This window comes from Bos taurus, chromosome 21 (assembly GCF_002263795.3).
Source record: "Bos taurus isolate L1 Dominette 01449 registration number 42190680 breed Hereford chromosome 21, ARS-UCD2.0, whole genome shotgun sequence".
NCBI classification, from domain to species: domain Eukaryota; kingdom Metazoa; phylum Chordata; class Mammalia; order Artiodactyla; family Bovidae; genus Bos; species Bos taurus.
Genome location: NC_037348.1, coordinates 26,736,110 through 26,756,208, shown reverse-complemented (window position 1 = coordinate 26,756,208; position 20,099 = coordinate 26,736,110). Strand labels below are relative to the sequence as shown.

Below are 20,099 nucleotides of genomic sequence, written 5' to 3'. Positions count from 1 at the left end.
TGATATTGTTCTCAAATCTGAGCCAAGGATGGTTCCACACCCAATGGCCCGGGACCAAGTGACTAGATCCAAAACATCCAACCATTGCTAACGATCCCTGGGCCCAGCAGTAAGCAGATTGGCATCAGGGAGGGAAATGAAGGAGATGAAGGGGCTCTGGATCCCTTGCTGCCCTGGGAAGAAAGTGCTTACCAACAAGCCATTGGAGCCGTGGACAGTGACACAGCGGGAGAATGTGTGATGGATGGAGAGATCCTTGACATACGTGGGCGGGTCGTAGCCCCCCTTTTCATCCACGTCTCCTGCCAGGTGGAAGTGGATTGGGTACTGACCAATCAGCTGCTGGCCCATGTGCTTCAGCTCCACGCCCTCCAGGTGTGCGGCCTTGAATCCCAGTGCAAACTGAGAGAGCAGAGCCCAGAGTCAGAAGGGGTCCATGGGGTTGCTCCCTGATCCCCCTCGCTGGTGCCCACATTTCAGAAATGCACATACACATGTTGTCCTCAGAATGTTTCACTGAGCCCCACCTCAGGGACTCAGTAAATCAAAGACATTCTCTGCAAATGGATTGAGATGCCTGACTCTTCCTACCTCACTGGAGACAGGGTGCTGCTGATAATATAGTGATGTGCAGGGCAACGGATTGTGTGGGATCAAGAGGTGCAGCGGGAATGTGCAGTGGCTGAGGTTTGCCTCAACCTTCTTTTCCTGCCTCCTAAGCTACTGAGCATAATGAGAAAAGGGTAACCCTGAGATAACCTGGGGGACGCTAGCAAGAAGTGTGCCCTAGGAGGGTTAGGGAGTCCAAGAGAGAATGGACCCTGGAGCAGTAACAGCCCAAGTTGTGGTCCACCATCTGAGGCCCTCTCCTGGCTGGGGGAAGGGAAAGCTGAGCTTGGGGTCTTCATCAGCCCGTGACTCTAGTAGTGTGTGTGTGAGCTGTAGGGTGTTCCACACTCTTATGTCATAGTACACTCAGAGCCATTCCTACACATTTCAGAGGACCCACTTGATTGCAATGAATGTCTATACTCCAGGAACTCACCATGAAAGCACAGTTCAAAAACAACTCCTGCCCCAGGTTGAGCTCTGCTAACTAGGGAAGGATGACTTCAGGACATGCTAACCTTTCCTTCCAAAAACAGGTTAGGGTTAAATGCCCCTTAAATGCCCCTTCTTTTATAAAGTCCTCAGGGTTAACTAATGAAGAAAGGGAATGAAAGCCATGATTGAAAATTGAAAACCATGAAAGCAGGAAGCACAATGTGATGGGTGCCACGTGCCTGGGGAGTAGGAGATGTTCCTTGTCATCTCTCTCATCCACAAGTACTGACAGATGGAATTGCACACCAGTGGATAATACACAAGACTCCTCCAGCTTCCAGAGAGTACCCCTCTCTTGATCCTACCCCTTGCCTCCCAATCCCTTCCCTACTAAGCACCCCTACCCCCAGGATGGCATCATGCAAATCCTCCTGGTTGGGTTGACAGACTCTGCCAGGTAGATTCGTCATACCTTGATGTGGCCCCCAAAGGTGTCGAAGTCAAAGAAGTTGCAGAGGTGGTTGCTGTAGGGGTAGCACTCGGCCTCCATCTCCCCCATCACCACGATGTTCCGGCTCAGGAGTCCCACCTCAGCACGCATGTCCACACCATCAATCTCCTCCCCGATGTGCAGGTACATCGGCTTGCCTAGGGCAGAAGAAGGGAAGCAGGGAGCATCAGAGGTGCTGCCTGAATCTACTGTGCCCAGGACCCACCAGGTGCTTTCACTGCTTCTGTGGTACCTGGGGTTGTCCATGACCCTGACCCCCATTTTATAGAAGAATGAAGCCCAGGGAGATGAAATTACTTGCCTGGATGAAGAGCCAGACATAAATGCTCACATCTGAAGCCCATGGTAGACATGGCTATTTGTCCCCTAATTCCTACCCTCTTTCTGCTTATCAGTACTAGAAACTTCTATTTTAGCTGATGCAAGACTCCCCGGGACAACCATACTCCCTAGCCTCCCTGCAGGTCAGCGTGGTCAGAGGCAATGCGTGCACCGTGCAGGTTGCTCCCGCTCTCCCCTGGGGCTGAGATGTGGGCGCTGGTGGTGGGCCATCCTTGCCTATGTGAGAATATACCCTGGAGATGGCACAGCAACCAGAAGGAAGAAACCTGGGCTGTGGATGATCCCTCAGAACTCACGCCCTAGACTGCCTACCAGTTGGGTTTCTTACAGACACAAGACAAACCCCCTCTTCAAAGCCGCTGTGGTAAAGCCTAGCATGCTGCAGTCCATGGGGTTGCAAAGAGTCGGACTAGACCGAGAGACTGAACAACAACAAAAACAATAGGCTGCCTTTAAATTTAGCTCGTCCCTGAGACTGCTGACCTGGCTCCTAGGTGCTGTCTCTTTCTTCTGAGGATGTAATTATAGACAGCAACAGTCTCTTGTGCTGATTTGCAGCCCGAACCATACCACGGACACTGCTTGGCTTTCACTGTGACCTTGACTAGAGCAGCAGGGCACAGAGCTCGGCCCCTCGATACCACTGGTGCCCACATGCAAAGGCTGTGGTTGTACTGAGCCCCGAGTTGCACCCACTGACAGTAACCTCACCCTGCCCTCTCATCCAGGGGGAGGGCTGGCTCCTCTGTCCAGTCCTTCACCTAGCTCACATCCCGTGGGTGGGTCTGTACTTTTTCAAAGGATGTTTATTGCCTTGGATTTCTGCAGACTCAGGGAGGCGGTGGTTTCTTTGAAGCATCTCAGTTCAAGATGCGAGACCAGTGCCTGGCAAAGCTGAGAAAATATTCCCTTTGGAATTGGTATTCACCTCCTCTGGCTACAGAAACAACTGACCACAAATTTAGTGGTTTAAGACAACAGAAATTTCTTATTCTTTTTTGGTCATGCCATGTGGCATGTGAGATCTTAGTCCCCCAACCAGGGATGAAACTCATGCCCGCTGCAGTGGAAGCACGGAGTCCTAACCACTGGACTGTCAGGGAAATCCAAAGACAACAGAAATGTCTGACAGTCCTGGAGTTCAGAAGTTCAAAATCCATTCCACCAGGTTACAGTCAGAAGTCGACAGTGCCGGTTCTGTTGGGAGGCTCCAGGGGGAGTTCGCTCCTGGCCTTTTGCAGATCCAGACAGTGGTCAATGTTCCTGGGTTGCTGTTCAGTCACTCAGTCGTGTCTGATTCTTTGTGACCCCCTGGACTGCAACACGCCAGGCTTTCACTATCTCCTGGAATTTGCTCAAGCTCATGTCCATTGAGTCGGTGATGTCATTCAATCATCTCATCCTCATCCACTTCTTCTGCCTTCAATCTTTCCCTCTGACTCTGACATTCCTATATCTCTCTTTTAAGGACCATTTTGGGCTTCCCTGGTGGCTCGGTGGTAAAGAATCCACCTCCAATGCAAGAGACGTGGGTTCAGGCTCTGGCCTGGGGAAGATACCACATGCTGCGGACCAACTAAGCCCGTGTTTCACACCTACTGAGCCTGGGCTCTAGAGGCGCTGCCGCTGCCAAGTCGCTTCAGTCGTGTCCGACTCTGTGGGGACCCATAGACGGCAGCCCACCAGGCTCCCCCATCCCTGGGATTCTCCGGGCAAGAACACTGGAGTGGGTTGCCATTTCCTCCTCCAATGCATGAAAGTGAAAAGTGAAAGTGAAGTCGCTCAGTCGTGTCCGACCCTCAGGGACCCCATGGATTGCAGCCTACCAGGCTCCTCTGTCCATGGGATTCTCTAGGCAGGAGTACTGGAGTGGGGTGCCATTGCCTTCTCAGAGGCGGGAAAACTGTAACTACTGAGCCCAAGTGATGTAACTACTGAAGCCCACACACCCGAGAACCCATGCTCCGCAACAAAAGAAGCCACTGCAATAAGAAGCTTCTGCATTGCAACTGCAACTAGAGAGTTGCCCTGCTCACCACAACTAGAGAAAAGCTCATGCAGCAATGAAGACCCAGCACAGCCAAAATTAATAAATAAATACTTTAAGGACCCTTTTGATTTCACCAAGCCCACCCAGATAATCCAGGCTCACCTCCCATCTCATGAGCCTTAACTTAAGGACATCAACCAAGTCCCTTCTGCCACCAAGGTAATATTCGCACACAGCTCCAAGGAGCACAGAATCCTACCCAGCCACCCGCAGGATGAACAGAGTAAAACCCAGACTCTTGTGGGCTTATCCACCATCACTCCCTCACAGCCCTTTCTGCTCCAGCCAGACCTCACCACCCATCCTATCCACAGCGAGCCTCTGCTTTTTACATCTTAGAGATTTTACCTAAGCTGCTCTCTCTGGCCAGGACAGCCTCCTCCCTTTGCCCATGGAGCAAATCACTTTGTTCCTCATGATCTAGCTCCTTTTCAGTGAAGTCTTCCCCGACCATCCTCAACGTCAGCCTTCACATCTTGGGGTCCCCACAGCGCTCGACAGAGCCAAGAAACCAGGACATGCATCCCCAGGTTTCCAACCACCCCTCAGAGTGTATGCATTTCAGAGTTCAGGGGGCTCCTCTCGATTTGTCAGCATCCACTTTAAAATATGGTGTGTCCAGGGACTTCCCTGGTGGTCCAGTGGTTAAGACTCTGTGCTTCCAATACAGGGGGAGCGGGTTAGAGTCAGGGAACTAAGATCCCACATCTTGAGTGGCGTGGCCAAAAAAAAAATGATGTGGAGACAGTATGGGAACAAGAGGTTTCTGTTCCTGGGGGTGGCCAGAGGGCCCTCCTCAGGAATTCAGTCTCAACACAACTGGAGGGGAGAGACAGAGGATGGGGAGGACTGTGGCCCAGGAGCCAGGCTGTCCGGGTCAGAATCTGACTCAGATCATTGCTGTGGATCCCTGAACACGTCATTTAAGCTTCCTGAACCTCAGACTCCTTATCTATACAATGGAGACAATCATAGCACACATCTCCAAACGCAGAGACAGTTGTGACATGAATTAATCCAGGGAATGTGCCCGGAACAGCCCTGGGCACATGGTAGGGGGCTAGTGCTCCCACCATTGGCTTCACGCTTATGATGGGAGTTCATAGAAAGTAGATTTGACAGCTTTCTCGGTTCCATGGGCTGGGGTGGAGGGGTGGAGGAGGGAAAGAAGCCAGGGGTAGGGGGGACTTCCAGGTGGATGGAGGCACTCTGTTGATTAGAGTCCTGGGACCAGAGGTGGGAAGACAGACTGAGAGCTGGGAGAAGTCTCCAGTCCCACCGCCTCCTCCCCCGCCTGCAGTGGGGCTTCCCTATCAGGGCTCTGACAGACCTCATGGCTGCTTTATCTGCCCTGCCGCTGTGTTCACAGGCCACTCCCAGGCCGCGATGCCAGGGAAGCTGTGCACTCTGCTTTCTCAGCATCCTGTCCTGTCTGCAGAATTCTCCCAGCTGGCCTCCACCCACCCTCCCTTCCTTCTCTAAGCTCTGATACAGGAAGGCCAAAGGTAGGGGGTATTGAGAGCGGGGGTGGAGCGGTTGGGCTGGGGTGTGGGGTAAAGCAGGCAGGCATGGCCAAACCGGATTTGTCTCAAATAATCCAGAAGGGCTGTGAGCACAGACGAGGGGTGGGAAAGGCGTGGGGTGTAGAGGGACCCACACAGGAACAAAACTGACCTTTCTGAGTGCTCACCCTACGGCTGGTTCTACAATGCCCCCTCTCTGCAGCGCAGTCATGGCACAGGACACTCTGGGCTCAAGAGAAAAACGAACATCGAGGATCTTCCACCCTGCGCATGTGGTTCCCGACCTAGCATGATCCAGGGCTTCTGGGGGAGGGGGCAGTGGGGCCTGCCCTTCTCAGACCATGGGGACAAGCCCAGAGGGACTTGGGCTGGAGGGTCCCGGAGAGGCAGATTTAAGCTATAGAGTGCCCTAGATTCCGCCTCCTGTCTAGTCATCTTTGAGTGAAGATGCTGAGAGAACACACAGCCTTCGAACTTGAGAGCTCTGACTCTGAATCTTGGCTCATATCCTCCAAGAAGACTTGCTGGGTCTACAACAGCAGCAATCCCCAGAAAGTTCTGAGATGAAGGGCATGCTCTACTCCGTGTCAGCTACTGGCCCCGGTGGTCACTGAACTCTTAAAATCTGGCTAGTGTGACTGAGGAATGGAATTTCCTTTTTAAAATTAATTTTAATTACATTTATATAGCCATAAATGGTTGGTGGCTACCATAGTGGAAAGCATTAGTCTAGACATTTAATTTCCATGAAGAAATGAAGAAGATATTTCCTCATCTGGGTCATGGAGAAAACAGTAGCCTTCACCTTTTTATGCTATCATCGAGAGTGAGAAAGATGGTTCCTGTAAAGTGTTTAGCATATTGTAGGAAACTCAAAAAATGTTAATACTAATTAACAGTAGTATTACTTAAAAGTGTGTGTGTGTGTGATATTGGGTGGTTACAAGCCAAGTGGGAAGTGGAGAATGAAAACAGGGTAGAAAATAGAAGACATTTTCCACTGCCATGTCAGGAGGTGTTGAGAATCGCACTGTGGTTGGCAAAACTTGGAAATATTTTTTTTTAGATGATTCACACGTTTTCATGACTTTGTTATCCCCATCTGTTTCCCATCAGAAAAGCCTTAAAATGCAAAAAGTCCTGTTTACTGGAATTTGGGGGCAGTGAGGAAAGAGGAGCCAGGAAGGCTGCACCCCACTCTGCAGCCAGCCTGGGGAGGAGGACACTGATCGGTAACTGGGTGGCGGCACCATTTTGGAAAAGAACAAAGCAGCTGGAGTCCCCGCTCCATGTCACCAGGGAATGTACAGCCAGAGAATGGGCTTGGAACCGAAGAGGAGAAATGAGGGCCTCCCCAGGACAGACAGACAGACACATACACACACCTTACCTGGGACTTTTCTCACTGGGGGTGCTGTTTTCACAAAAGCCCTAAAGCTTCTGAACAAGATGGTCCCACCCTTGCTTAAGGGGGCACGGGGGAGGCTGGGTTGTGGGACTTGGAGATACAGACATGGGCAGTCATGAACCAAAGGAGCTTGGAGGGTCCTGACGTGGGGGTACGCTCCTCTCTACTCACTCTTTCCTCCTTGGTCTTCCCAGGACCCGGAGCAGCCCTGAACAGTCTTCAAGAAGCTGCTAGAACCACTGGTCAGACACTGCCACCTGGAGCCACGCTTGATCATTTACCCCTGAACCATGCTGTGGGGCGAGGCAGAAGTGCCCTCATATCACATGGTTCCCTTTCTCAAGGTCACTCATGGCACTACCTGCTGTCCTGTTAGGTCTTGTTCGTGTTGAAATCTCCCTCCAGGCCTAGAGGTGCCCAGCACTGAGGTGCAGATGGGGGCTGGTGTGAACAGACCAGGGACTCTTCCAGGGGTGCTCCTTCTTCTCCCTCCCTGAAGGCTGGGCCTCAAAGGCAGGCTTTCACCCCCCTAGAAGCCACAAATGCAGCCCCAGAATCAGGGTCACCTCACAGAGGGCAGTGACAAAGCTCACACGTCTGAATGCCACTCCTGCCAAGCGCCCCAGAGGACTCCTGGCATCCCAGAAGGCCTGTCTGCCTCTACTGTCCTTGGGAGACACAAGTCATCCAGGGAGGACCCAAGGGTCTGGCACTCACTAGGAACTGCTTCCCTTGGTGCCATCCTGTAAGTGGGGAGCAAGGAAGTCTAAAAAGTCATTGCACTTAGAAGAAAGCCCCCAAATTCTTTCTCAAGCACACTTCCACTAGCCAAAAAGACTGTGTCAAATTTTACTTTTTGTAGTTTTGTTTCTAAGATAATAGATACTTTCAGTATGTTGGTTATACTTTCTCAATCCACAGTATTCTTCTACCCCCAGATTCTAATACTTCTCTAGGTACAATGGTCCTGTGGCAGCTGATATATTTAAAAAAATTTTTATTGGGTTATAGTTGATTTACAGTGGTGTGTTAATTTCTGCTGTACAGCAAAGTGAATCAGTTATATATATATATACATATATACATACATACATACATGCCCTCTTTTTAAAACTCCTTTCCATATAGGCCGTTACAGAGGACTGAGTAGAGTTCCCTGTGCCGTATGCTGCTGCTGCTGCTAAGTCGCTTCAGTCATGTCCGACTCTGTGCAACCCCAGAGATGGCAGCCCACCAGGCTTCCCTGTCCCTGGGATTCTCCAGGCAAGAACACTGGAGTGGGTTGCCATTTCCTTCTCCAACGCATAAAAATGAAAAGTCAAAGTGAAGTCCCTCAGTCGAGTCCGACTCTTAGCGACCCCATGGACTGCAGCCTACAAGGCTCCTCCATCCATGGGATTTTCCAGGCAAGAGTACTGGAGTGGGGTGCCATTGCCTTCTCCTTATCAGTCATCTATTTTATACACAGTAATATGTATGTGTCAAGCTCAATCTCCCAATTAATCCCTCCTGCTCTTTACTCCCTGGTAACCATAAGCTTGTTCTCTACATCAGTGACTCTATTTCTGTTTTGTAGATAAGTTCATTTGTACCTGTTTTTTAGATTCCACATATAGCAGCTGATATTTTTTAATGCCTAGTATTGATTTTCCTTTCTCTGCTAATACATCTCAGTTTTCCTCTGGGGAGTGACTGTATCCATGCAATGCAGTCTTCGAAGAACAGTTAATGATGGTGTCCTAGCCAGAGGGTAAGCATGTGAGCCATCAACCCAATCAATTCTGTCTCCTGGAAGGTAACTTTCAAGCACCATGTCCCAGGACATGCAAATAGTGATGCCTTAAGGAGGCTGCCCATGCATTCCTGCACCCCAGACCCCTGAAGCTGCCCTATTTCTGGTCTTTGTTTGCAGCATGACTGCCCAGCTTCTATTTAGCTCTCTAAGTTGAATAGTTTCTCAATTAATTTCTATGTTGTTTAAGGTGGTTGAATTGGATTCTGTCGCTTACAACCAACGACTCTAATCAATACATGACTCCCCTCCCCAAAGAATAATTGCCCTGGACTATAAACAAGGTCTCTTTTTACATCTTTGTTGTTGTTGTTTAGTCACTAACTTGTGTCCAACTCTTTGTGATCCCATGGACTGTAGCCCACCAGGCTCCTCTGTTCACGGGACTTCCCTGGCAAGAATACTAGATGGGTTGCCATTTTCTCCTCCAGGAGATCTTCCTGACCCAGGAATCAAACCCTCATCTCCTGCATTGGCAGGCGGATTCTTTACCACTGAGCCATTTGGGTAGCACCCTTTTTACCTCTAACCATCTACAATTCCAGTAACCTCACATAACATAAATAACCAGGGCATTTAAGTCAAGATTTAGGAGAAGAAGAAGGAAATGTAAAAGGTAGAGAAAGAAGACATTTACATTTTTGTGGTAAGTTAAATTATTGCTAGCAAATATACACTCCCTCCCCTCTGTTTTAATGGGAGAAATAGAGTTCCCCGTTCATGTTAAGCTGGACCGTATTATCTATTGGAAGGTAGGTGTGAGAGGGTTCAAGTTTGGAGCTCAGGCAGGCCTTAGGAGTCCTCCTGTGATTCTGTTCACTTCTCCGCCACGAACAATAATATGTCCTTGGGAAGAATGAGAGTCACATGGAACTGACCCAAACCCAACCCTTGGAGTCAAGTTTAGTCTAGAAAAGCTGAACCCTACATAGCCTATTAGTAAGAAATAAAAGTTTGCTATGAAATTTTAAGAAATTTTCGTTGTTGTTGTTATGCAGCATTATCATGGCTATAGCTGACTGATACAAATTTGTTTTTATTTCAGTCAACTTTAAGCCTAGCAATTTTCAGTTTCATCTAGCCTAGGAAGGGGTAAGCAAATGTCCTACCTGCTACTTTGACCTGGTTGGGGGCACAGGTTCTGCAGGGGAGCACCTGGAACTCTTCTGCCTGGTACATGGAGTAATCGGTACTGGCAACAACCAGGGTGTCCCCAGGCTTCCACGACTGTACATTGTCTTCCAGATGCAGGATGGTGCTGTTCACGTTGGTGTCGATGGTGACGGTGAGTTTGGGCCTCACTATAACCCAAAATAGGAGACACTGAGAGATAAACCTTTGCTCCTGGCAAACTTCCACCTCTTCCTTTACCCTCCCTAAATCAGTAAATGCCAGGTTTGCCTATCCAAAACCCAAATCACCAGGCTCGCCCCGAACCAGTCTTGGTATGGTTTTTTTTTTTTTTTTTTAGTCATCAAAAAACCCTACCAGAACAGAGCCATTCATTAGCTCTGGGCAGGGGAATTTTCCACTAACTCCTTAGCTGGAGTTAAATGGGGCTGTCTCTCCACACCCACTTTGCAAAAGATGTAAAACAAATATAGTTTCTCTCAACTATTATTTACAGTAGCTGTCAGCCTCCCCTTCCAAAAAACTCCCATCCCTAATGACTGCCTTCTGGAGATGGCCAAGTGCCCTCGAGAAGAAACCGACCATTTCCAACCCCTGCTAACAAGCACCTCGGGAACTGGGTTTAAAATAATAGCATCCAGAGAGGCCATGGGCTACGTATCTCTGTGGGGGCGGGCTGCAGGAAGGTCAGCTCCGTCCACGGAACCCTGGTTGCCTTGAATAGGCCCTTCCCCTTCCTGAAAGGCGTATGGGCAGGGTGGGGCTCCACTGGCTCCTGCCAACTCCGAGGACCCTCCCACGGTTCCTGTGTCATAGAAGGGCTCTCCATCGAGAACTTGGCAGGAGCGCCATGTCACTGAGATGCCCGGAGGTGGCTGACCCCGCCGCCCAAACTCGCAGTGGATAGCTGCCAGCTGGAGGAACCGAGCCACGGAGGCAAGAGTGTCCCCAGTAAGGGGCTGCTTACCAGGCTTTCCGCACAGGAACCGCACACGGTAGCTCTGGCAGGCTTGGCCCCGGTCGTAGCACACAAACCTGTAATCCTGGCCTCTTTTATAGACAACCTCAGTGGTGAGGTTGACTCCATCCAGTGTAGTGGCCTGGGAATGGCACAGAAATTACAAAGTCATTTCTCGTTGTAAAGAAGGAAGGTGATGATTAATGTTACAAACATATACTCGCAAGTCTAAAATTGCTGCTGCGAAACTTATTTACAATGGCCTTTAGACTATTATTCTAACGTTTCCCCTTCTCTATTCTGTTATAAGAAGGGCAGCATGAAGTCACAGGGTGGATAAAAATCTTGCCTGGGGTCCCACCATATTTGGTATCCAAACCAGTGAGTGACTACACTGGGGAACAGTTTACAGAGTGTTTATCACCACCACATGCTTTTTTAAGAGCTGGGTGGGCTGCTTTCTACTCTCCCCGATCCAGAGGTCCACAGTGGCCAACATTTACTGAAGACTCATTGGATCAACCTGCTGGTGCCCAGATGTGACTCCATATCCTGTGGGGAGTCTTTAAAAATACTCTTGCTGGGGCTTCTCTGGTGATCCAGTGGTTAAGAATCTGCCTGCCCATGCAGGGGACATGGGTTTGATCCCTGGTCTGGGAAGATCCTCGGAGCAACTAAGCCTGTGTACCACAACTACTGAGTCTGTGCTCTAGAGGCAGTGAGACGCAACTACTGAGCCCATGTGCTGCAACCACTGAAGCCTGAGTGCCTAGAGCCTGTGCTTGGCAGCAAGAGAAGCCACCAAAATGAGTAGCCTGCACACCACAACTAGAGTAGCTCCCACTCACTGCAACTAGAGAAAGCCGATGCAGCAGCAAAGACCCAGTGCAGCCACCAAAAAAAAAAAAAAGTGCTCACGCTCAGGCTCCATCCTCAGAGTCTTGGATTTGATTGTGTCCAGGGTACAACCTGGACAAGAGAACTTTGAAAGACTGCCCCAGGTGATTCCAATGGGAAGTTAAGTTTGAGAACCCTTTTTGTAGTTATGGAGCTCCATACATTTTTTTTCAATTTGTTTTTTATTTTTTGGCCTCACTGTGCACCACATGAAATCTTAGTTCCCAGACGAGGGAATGAACCCTCACTCCCTGCCTTGGAAATGCAGAATCTTAACCACTGGGGGCCACTAGGGAAGTCCCTGAATTCTGTACATTATTAACATACATTATTGCATTCCCTCTTCCTGGCTCTGAGGTCTATGAGGTTGATGCTGGTTTTAAGGATCTGGAAACATACTCAGAGAGGTTGGGTAACTTGCCCAGCATCACACAGCTGGTAAGAGGCAGGGCCAGAATCTGAATCTGCACTCATCCAGTGATAGAGCGGTGCCTCGCAGCCCCTTGCGCTGCTGTTCTTACTGTGTTCAGTGTCTGTCTCCTACCAGGGGGGTGGTGGGCTCTGGAAGGGCCAGGGATTGCTTCTTCCCTGATCTCAGCATCCAATCCAAGGCCAGGCACGCAGCAGAGTCTCAGCTGATGGCAGCTCCAAGGCCAGGTAGAGAATCTTAGGAGTGGGTTCAGAGGAGGGCATGGTCCCTGCCAGCTGGGGCTCACCCCGGGGCCGGAGTGTGTCTGCACCACGACAGTGGCTGTCATCAGAGACTTGCAATTTAGAGCAAGGGCCGCAGCTGTTGTCCTTTTTGGCACAAAGACCAAAGGGACCAGGGCTAGGCAAATAGGAAAGCGAAGTATAGCCCATCTAAAAAAAGGCGGGGAGCAGCAGATATTCATTGTCTGTGGTTTGGGAGGAGAGCTGTGGAAATTTGAGTTTAGCCAGAATAAAAATTCAGGCCTTTCCACAGGCCACATGCTCACAGTCCTTATCTGGGGTGGTTCCTGCAGCAGAGAGGCAGGCACTGCCGACTCACCCTTAGAGGAAATCACAAAGGCTCACAGGGATTTAGGTGCAAGTTCAAGGTCACCTGACTGTCAAGCCCACTCCTCTGACTCCCAGATCTTTCCCCCTGAGGCCAGCATGTTTTTCAGTAGGATATCCCTGAATATTGAGAACTGAGCCTAAAAACATCATGCCGGGGAGCTGGACATTTTTTAAGGTACAACATCCAACAAAAATTTCAAGAAAACCTCTATTCAATTTTATTGATTTTCTTTTTCTCCCTTATAAATCATAAGAATGACCTCAGTTTTGGACAAGAAGAGTAAAAAGGGCTTTCCCACTGTTCAGTGAACTTGATCTTCACTTTAAGTAGACACAATGTGATTGTTATTCTTGATAATAATTATAAAATAACTAGCAATATCATAGGCTTCCCTGGTGGCTCAGTGGTAAAGAATCCGCCTGCCAATGCAGGCAGGTGATGCAGGTTTGATCCCTGGTCTGGGAATATCCCCTAGAGAAGGAAATGGTAACCCACTCCAGTGTTCTTGCCTGGGAAATCCCATGGACAGAGGAGTCTGGCAGGCTACAGTCCTTGGGGTCACAAAAGAGTCAGGCACAAGTTAGCAACTAAACAAGCAATATCATAATAAATAATAATATAAACAATTTTAAAATAATAAAAGAAAATTATGGGACTCGCTGTAGGTCAGAAGCTTCATGTATTGCTGCATTAAATCCACAAAATAATCCCATGAAGGAACAATTATTATCTCCATTTTGCTTAGGAGGAAATTGAGACACTAAATTAAATCAGCTTGACTGATAGATATGGCCAAGATTGCTAGTGAGGAACCCAGGGTGCAACATTTAAGGCAGCACTCTCTCTCCAGGGTCACGTGAGTGCAGAGTTGGCACCTGGGAGGCAGCGCCACCTTAAATTTGGTGTTTTGGGCACCTCACAGGTCCCAAAGGACATGTGAGTCCATTAGATTCCACAGGCCTTGAAAGGCAGGTGAGTTTTAAGAAAGAAGGTGGGAAGCAAGGAGATTTCAGCCCAGGAGAATCATCAGAAGGGTGAGGACATGGGAACTGGGGACTATTGTTTTTGGGTTTGATTTTGCAGAATCACAAATGATCAGATGTTGAAAAACTTTCCCTGAGTTGAGGTCAACTGTGCTAGTCTTAACTATTTCCAACTATTTTTCTTTACAACTCACCATCCTGCCCAGGTGACAAATGTTCTAACACCCCCTCCCCTCCAAAGGATTTGACGGCAGGTATCTCAGGGACCTCTTGTACGGGGCCCTTGGGGTGATCAGAGGTGGCAAGTGACCCCAGTAACCTGTGATTTTCCATGGTGGCAAAAATAGGCACCCGGGCATTTCAGTTTTGTCTCAGTCTCTCTGGTGGGTCAATTAACTTGGGCATTTAGCTCGTGGCAGATGTGTCTCACACTCTATTGATGAAGAGAATGAAATCTTGCTTCTCTCACCTGTGGTAAACATAGCATAAGCCTGGTTTTGCTTTTTTGACTTCAGAAAAACTCAGAGTATCTTCTACCTCATTGCCTCTGATGACTATGAAGAAATGGGTTGATGGCGAGAAAGGAGGTGAGCCTGACATTTTCAGGACAGAGCACTTCCTGTTTCTTTTATTTCTTAATTTGTACTGGAGTATAGTTGTCTTACTATGTTGTGTTAGTTTCTGCTGTTCAGCAAAGTAAATGGGCCCTGCAGTGTGGTGGCAGCCTAGTGGTTACAGAGTATGGGGTTGGTCCCCATGGAAGGTCTGGGATTATTGAGTTGGTGAGCAGTCATGTTGGCGTTTAGTCACTAAGTCATGTTCGACTCTTTTCAACCCCTCGGACTATAGCCCACCAGGCTCCTCTGTCCATGGGATTTTCCAGGCAAGAATACTGGAGTGGGTTGCCATTTCCTTCTCCAGGAGATCTTCCTGATCCAGGGATAGAACCTGAGTCTTCTGCAGTGCAGGCAGATTCTTTACCACTGAGCCACCTGGGACATGAACAGTCACACACTATTATATGTATGACATATGGGAAAAATACATATTTTCACTGGTTTCCTCTGCTCTCTCCAAGCCTTCAGTAAAGTTTTACAGACTGAGCCTGGGATTAGTGGTGCTTTGACACTCTCTGGGAAGAGTCCATATCAGCTTGGATCAAAGTTCCTGAGAGTAAGAAATGCCTAAGGAAATCTATTTTCCTGGCATGGAGAAGTGGTCTTCTCAACAACAGTGGTCTGGAGCCAGACAGCTGGCAGAGCAAACACTGGGAGGGATTTGCAGAGCATGGACACATTCCTCGAGGATTTCCAGAAATGCTTGGGGAGGGAGCAGCCCTGGTATAAGACTGGACTTCCTGTAGCCAAGTGAACTGGAGGAATCCAATTGGGGCTCTCTCAGAATTAGAGCTGGAACGTGCAGGGTTTCAAGAAAAAAAATTAAAGTTAAATCTGAGAAGTATGTGCTTTGAGGGAGTCAGCGCTTTTTGATTCTCTTGGACCAAGAAGAGTCTATAACGTGTAACGGAATCTGGGTAAATCCTTCTCAACCACACTGGAGCCATGTGAACAGACAGCCTTGGCCAAACAATAAGAAAGGTTTCCCTGGCCTTTGCTGACCGCAGAACTGACTGTCCTCTCTTGGAAAAGTGGTCCCTTGTCCTGCAGTCCCTCTATATTGCAAGGCAGAGGGCGGAAGTCAAGCCTTAGGGGTGGAGGGATATGGAGGAGTGAAAATAGTCAGATGATCTGGGACCTGAGGTTAGATAAACTGAGAAAAGGTGGTGTACAAATGTTGCTATTTTTTTTGGCTGAAAGAAGATAAAATGGGCAGAGACGGTCTTCCTGAAATGACTCTAAATTCTCGTGTGTGTGTGTGTGTGTGTATGTGTGTGCGTGTGTGTGTGTATGTGTGTGTGTGTGTGTGTGTGTGCTCAGTTATGTTGGACACTTTGCAACCCTGTGGACTGTAGCCTGTCAGGCTCCTCTGTCCGTGGGATTCTCCAGGCAAGAATACGGGAGTGGGTCGCCATGCCCTCCTCCAAGGGTTCTTCCCAACCCAGGGATCTAAACCTTATCTCTTGCGTTTCCTGCACTGGCAGGAGGATTCTTCACCACTGAGCCATCTGGGAAGCCAAATGCTCTATCAGACATTTAAGTGGCCCCAAATCTTGTTTTGGAAGAAGACCAGGCATAAGGAAATAAACTCCATTTTCTTGCCTATGTCTCTGTCTTTCCTATTCTCCCTTGAGCTCTCAAGCTCACCAGCTGAGCCACTGAGGTGTGAGAGCTGCCCATTTGTGCCACACTTTCATGATGGAGCCAGCTGAGACAGCCTAGGTCCTCTTTGCTCAGTCAATCAGTTGTGTCCGACTCTTTGTGACCTCCTGAACTGTAGCCTGCCAGTCTCCTCTGTTCATGAGATTCTTCAGGCAAGAATGCTGCAGTGGGTTGCCATTTCTTAATCTAGGCGATCTTTCTGACTCAGGGATTGAAGCCACATCTTTTGCATCTCCTGCCTTGGCAGGTGGGTTCTTTACTACTAGCACCACCTCGGAAGCCCAGGTCCCTTTTGAACAGAGTTAACTCCAAGTGAAGATCCCAAGCAAATACTGTCCATTCTGTGAAGGCTGACTTTCACTAAGTGGAGAACAAGGCTGTAGGTGTTCTCCACCTGGGCTGGTCTCAGCCTGCACCTGAATTCCAGCTACACCCTGTGAACTTGAAGCCCTAAAAGAAATGAAGGGTGCGTGAAGCCGAGAAAGTCAAACACTCCCCTCACTGGGCACCCTCACCCATAGCTGAAGATGCAGGTTGAGGAGACAGAACAGGAACTTTTCAGCAGGACCCAGAAGAGAATCTGAATCCTGGCTTTGAAAGTCATGGCGGGAGGCCTGAAGCAGACAATCAGCTTCCAGGTCAGTCTTTAAAATGAGAACGCTATTCTCTGGCACTACCGACATCACAGGAGGGCCATGAGACTCACACCACTCAGATAGTAAGATAGTTTGTGATCTACAGCATCTTCTTCAAGACAAAGCCTTGATAACTTCTTGGTTACCTGTATATCAATGGGGCGATTGCAGATTTTCCCTGGATGAGTGACCCCGAGGTCTGAAATTTTCTCTCCACCTTTTGTGTAAGATACTTGGTCATGTTCGAACCACTCTGTCCACTCCACATCTGGGCAGAAAGCAAAGATCAGGGTCAGGCAAGCAGGGCGCTGAGACTGGCCATGCTGGGTGCAGCCTCTGTGTACCCTCGGCTCAGTGGGAATCAAATACCATATGTCCAGGCTCTTACCAGGCTTGTAATCCATCTGCCAACCTCCCCACCACCCCCAACTTTTCATTGCAAGTTCCTCTTATTGAATATCTTATTTTATAAAAGCAACAGGTATTCTTCATTATTGCCAAAAGGAGAAAGATGAGATCCAGCCATGAACCCATTGTCTGAGGGTGCTCGTGAAGAGTGTTGCTTTCCATGCCACCCCCCATGTCCCTGTGTGTGAGCTCCTTGAAGGCTGGGTCCTACTGCTGTCTGTGTTCCCTGTCAGTGCCATCACCTGGCACAGAAGAGGCATTCCGTGAAAGGGCACATCCCTCTGGGTTATTCCCCACTGAGCCCAGATTAAAGACCACCCTCAGCTGCCAACTGAGTTAACACTGAAGCCGTCAAGCGGTCTTACTGGTGGAAAGAAAAATTCTCCTTCTGCAAAGTCCCGACTTTTTATCCCACTGTGGAATTTTACCAAGGGGTCCCAAGCTCCTCACCTTGAACCCACTCGCTGGATGAGGAGACGTTGAAAAGCTCACCGTGCTCTGTCCGGAAGAGTTTGAACACCCGGGCAGCAGCAGAGCCATGGTGTCCTATCAAAGAGGAGATGGGAGGAATCAGCAACCACACAGACCCCCGAATTAAGAAAGATGTGATGCTAAGGCAGAGAAAGCCCCCTGCACACATAGATCTTGAACCACTTCTTCATCTTACTGTTTTTTTTTTTTTTTTTTTGGCCACAAGGCATAGCATGTGGGATCTTCGTTTCCTAACCAGGGATGGAACCCATGCCCCCTGCAGTGAAAGCACAGACCACTAACCACTAGACTGCCAGTGAAGTCCTCAAAGCATCTTTTTAGATCAAAATATTACTCCTGCTGGTTCTGACCCAGTTCTCATCTTTCCTGTGTCACTTGCTTGGGATTAAACGGATGATGATCTCTTTGCAAATGTAAACATTATCTTAGTGATCAGCCTTAAACCAATATGGACTTTTGCCACTCACGTAACCTGGCCATTAAGCAGCTAGTCACTCAACAGTGTGTTGGGAGATGGATCAGCCACATTTTGGGGAAGGAGAAGGGTGTTTGTTTGGTCATGTGCAATTTTTGCGATCCCATGGACTGTAGTTCGCCAGCCTCCTCTGTCTATGGGATTCTCCAGGTAAGAATACTGGAGTGGGTTAGCATGCTTTCCTCCAGGGAATCTTCCCAGCCCAGGGATCAAACCTGTGTCTCTTATGTCTCCTGTAATTCTCTACCACTGCACCATCTGGGAGGAGAGTGGTTCCAAGAGCCCCTGAGCCTATTGGTCAGAAAAACCCAGGGGGGAATGGCCTTTCACCATTTATTACCATGATACTCGATGTGGTCTTCGACGGAAGAAGAGGGATTTCCTTTCACAGTTAGGAAACTCCAAGGGTGTCTGAAAAAAAGACAACAACAAAAAGTAAAGTTTTCACCTGTCTGAGCCTGTACTGGAGGCAGAGTTAACATAGTGTCATAGTGAGGCTGTTTGGGGAAATGAGTTCCTGGGCTGGGCTTCCCTTTTCCAAAAGAACAAGAGCCTTTCTCAGCAAGCCCTGGCTTTCCTAACCATTTGAAAGGCCATCTGACCAGCCTGATGTTTGTGGATCCTGAGCCTCTGCAACTCCATTCTGGCAGTAGATGGGGCATGAATCACAAACAAACAAGCCCATAGACCCACATACCACTTGCCAAGCTCAATGAGGTCCTGAAGCAAGTGCTCTGAGTCCTTCAGGAAAATAAGGAGACATGCTCCAAGGGAGAAAGGTTATTTCTCTCCCAAGTCAAGCTTGAGGAAAACTGGGCAGATGTGTCTGAGTCCCCAGCAATCAGCACTGGGCCTTGGGAAGGAAAGAGATGTTTTTTTTTCATGAGGAGCGAAGGAGGAAAAAGAAGTGGTCTGATTTTGGCAAGTTGTACACTCTTCTTCTTTCCATCGAAATGTGCACTGCTCTAAGGCAGGGAGGTTTTCTTATCCATCTTTATCCAACCTCTAATACCTAAGCCAGCCTCTCTCTTACTATGAGTTATCAATAGCTCATATTTGTTTGATTATTTTTGTTTTGATCTCATCTTCAGATCAAAGGTTGGGGTTCATTGAAGTTGGGGATTAGACTGTGTCACACTTGTTTAAAAATCTTTCAATGCCTACTTTCTTGGATAAAGAGCAAGCTTCTTGGCACTGAGCAAAAAGCCATCCTGTGCCCACCTTGCCAACTTCATCTCTCTTCCTTCCCCTTCTTGTTCTTTCACACACCATCATCAATTCTTTTATGTCTGCCTTTCCTTGAGAGCTCAAGACTTCCCGCAAGACCTCATGACTTCCTGTAAGAACTCAATAGGACTAGTCCCTTCCTGGTGCTTTATTTCAATTTCTGCTCAATAATCACTCCCTGGATGAACTGGGTCTAAGTTTCAGATCTTCTGCTGACTTTAAGTGCTCTGAGTTTCTCATTCAAAGTGGGTCTATATACAAATGAAGGGTAACAATGTAATTCCCGTCTATGTATCTCCTTTACTCATAGAACATATTAAGAGCATCCATCCTGAGCACTGAAGAATTAATGCCTTCAAACTATGGTGTTGGAGAAGACTCTTGAGAGTCCTTTGGACAGCAAGGAGATCAAACCAGTCAATCTTAAAGGAAATCAACCCTGAATATTCACTGGGAGGGCTGATGCTGAAACTCCAATACTTTGGCCTCCTGATGCAAAGAGCCGACTCATTGGAAAAGACCCCGATGCTGGGAAAGATTGAGGGCAGGAAGAGAAGGAGGCAACAGAGGATGAGATGGTTAGATGGCATCACCAACTCAATGGGCATGAGTCTGAGCAAACTCCAGGAGATAGTGGAAGACAGGGAAGGAAGATAAGCAACAGAAAAGGGAAAATATCAACTTCAGATCACATGGATGTCTAGAGAGGACCCACATGCCTCTCCTCCACTTTTCCTATTACTCCTACACCACCAATTCAAATCAACAGATAGGTCAAGAGCTGGAGGCACATTTAGCATCCCCAAAGCTTGTTTCCCTATCTCTGACACTGATCCCTTTTTTAAAAAGTAATAATACCCAAATAAGTTTACTGAACAAACCACATTCTCCCTCACTGAATT

General features: G+C 48.4%; 1 protein-coding gene across 8 annotated transcripts in view; it reads right to left on the bottom strand.

The window, feature by feature from the left end:
• The window catches only part of CEMIP (cell migration inducing hyaluronidase 1), a 160,064-nt gene that overhangs the window by 37,753 nt on the left and 102,212 nt on the right, over positions 1–20,099 (bottom strand). For all 8 annotated transcript variants that reach the window (XM_059879303.1, XM_002696612.6, XM_059879298.1 and 5 more), the window contains 7 exons: positions 18,311–18,381; positions 17,454–17,549; positions 16,742–16,863; positions 10,769–10,901; positions 9,780–9,971; positions 1,517–1,692; positions 193–402 (listed from right to left, as the gene is read on the bottom strand). In XM_059879303.1, coding sequence (XP_059735286.1) covers positions 193–402; positions 1,517–1,692; positions 9,780–9,971; positions 10,769–10,901; positions 16,742–16,863; positions 17,454–17,549; positions 18,311–18,381 — 1,000 coding nt within the window. The remainder of the gene's footprint in view (positions 1–192; positions 403–1,516; positions 1,693–9,779; positions 9,972–10,768; positions 10,902–16,741; positions 16,864–17,453; positions 17,550–18,310; positions 18,382–20,099) is intronic.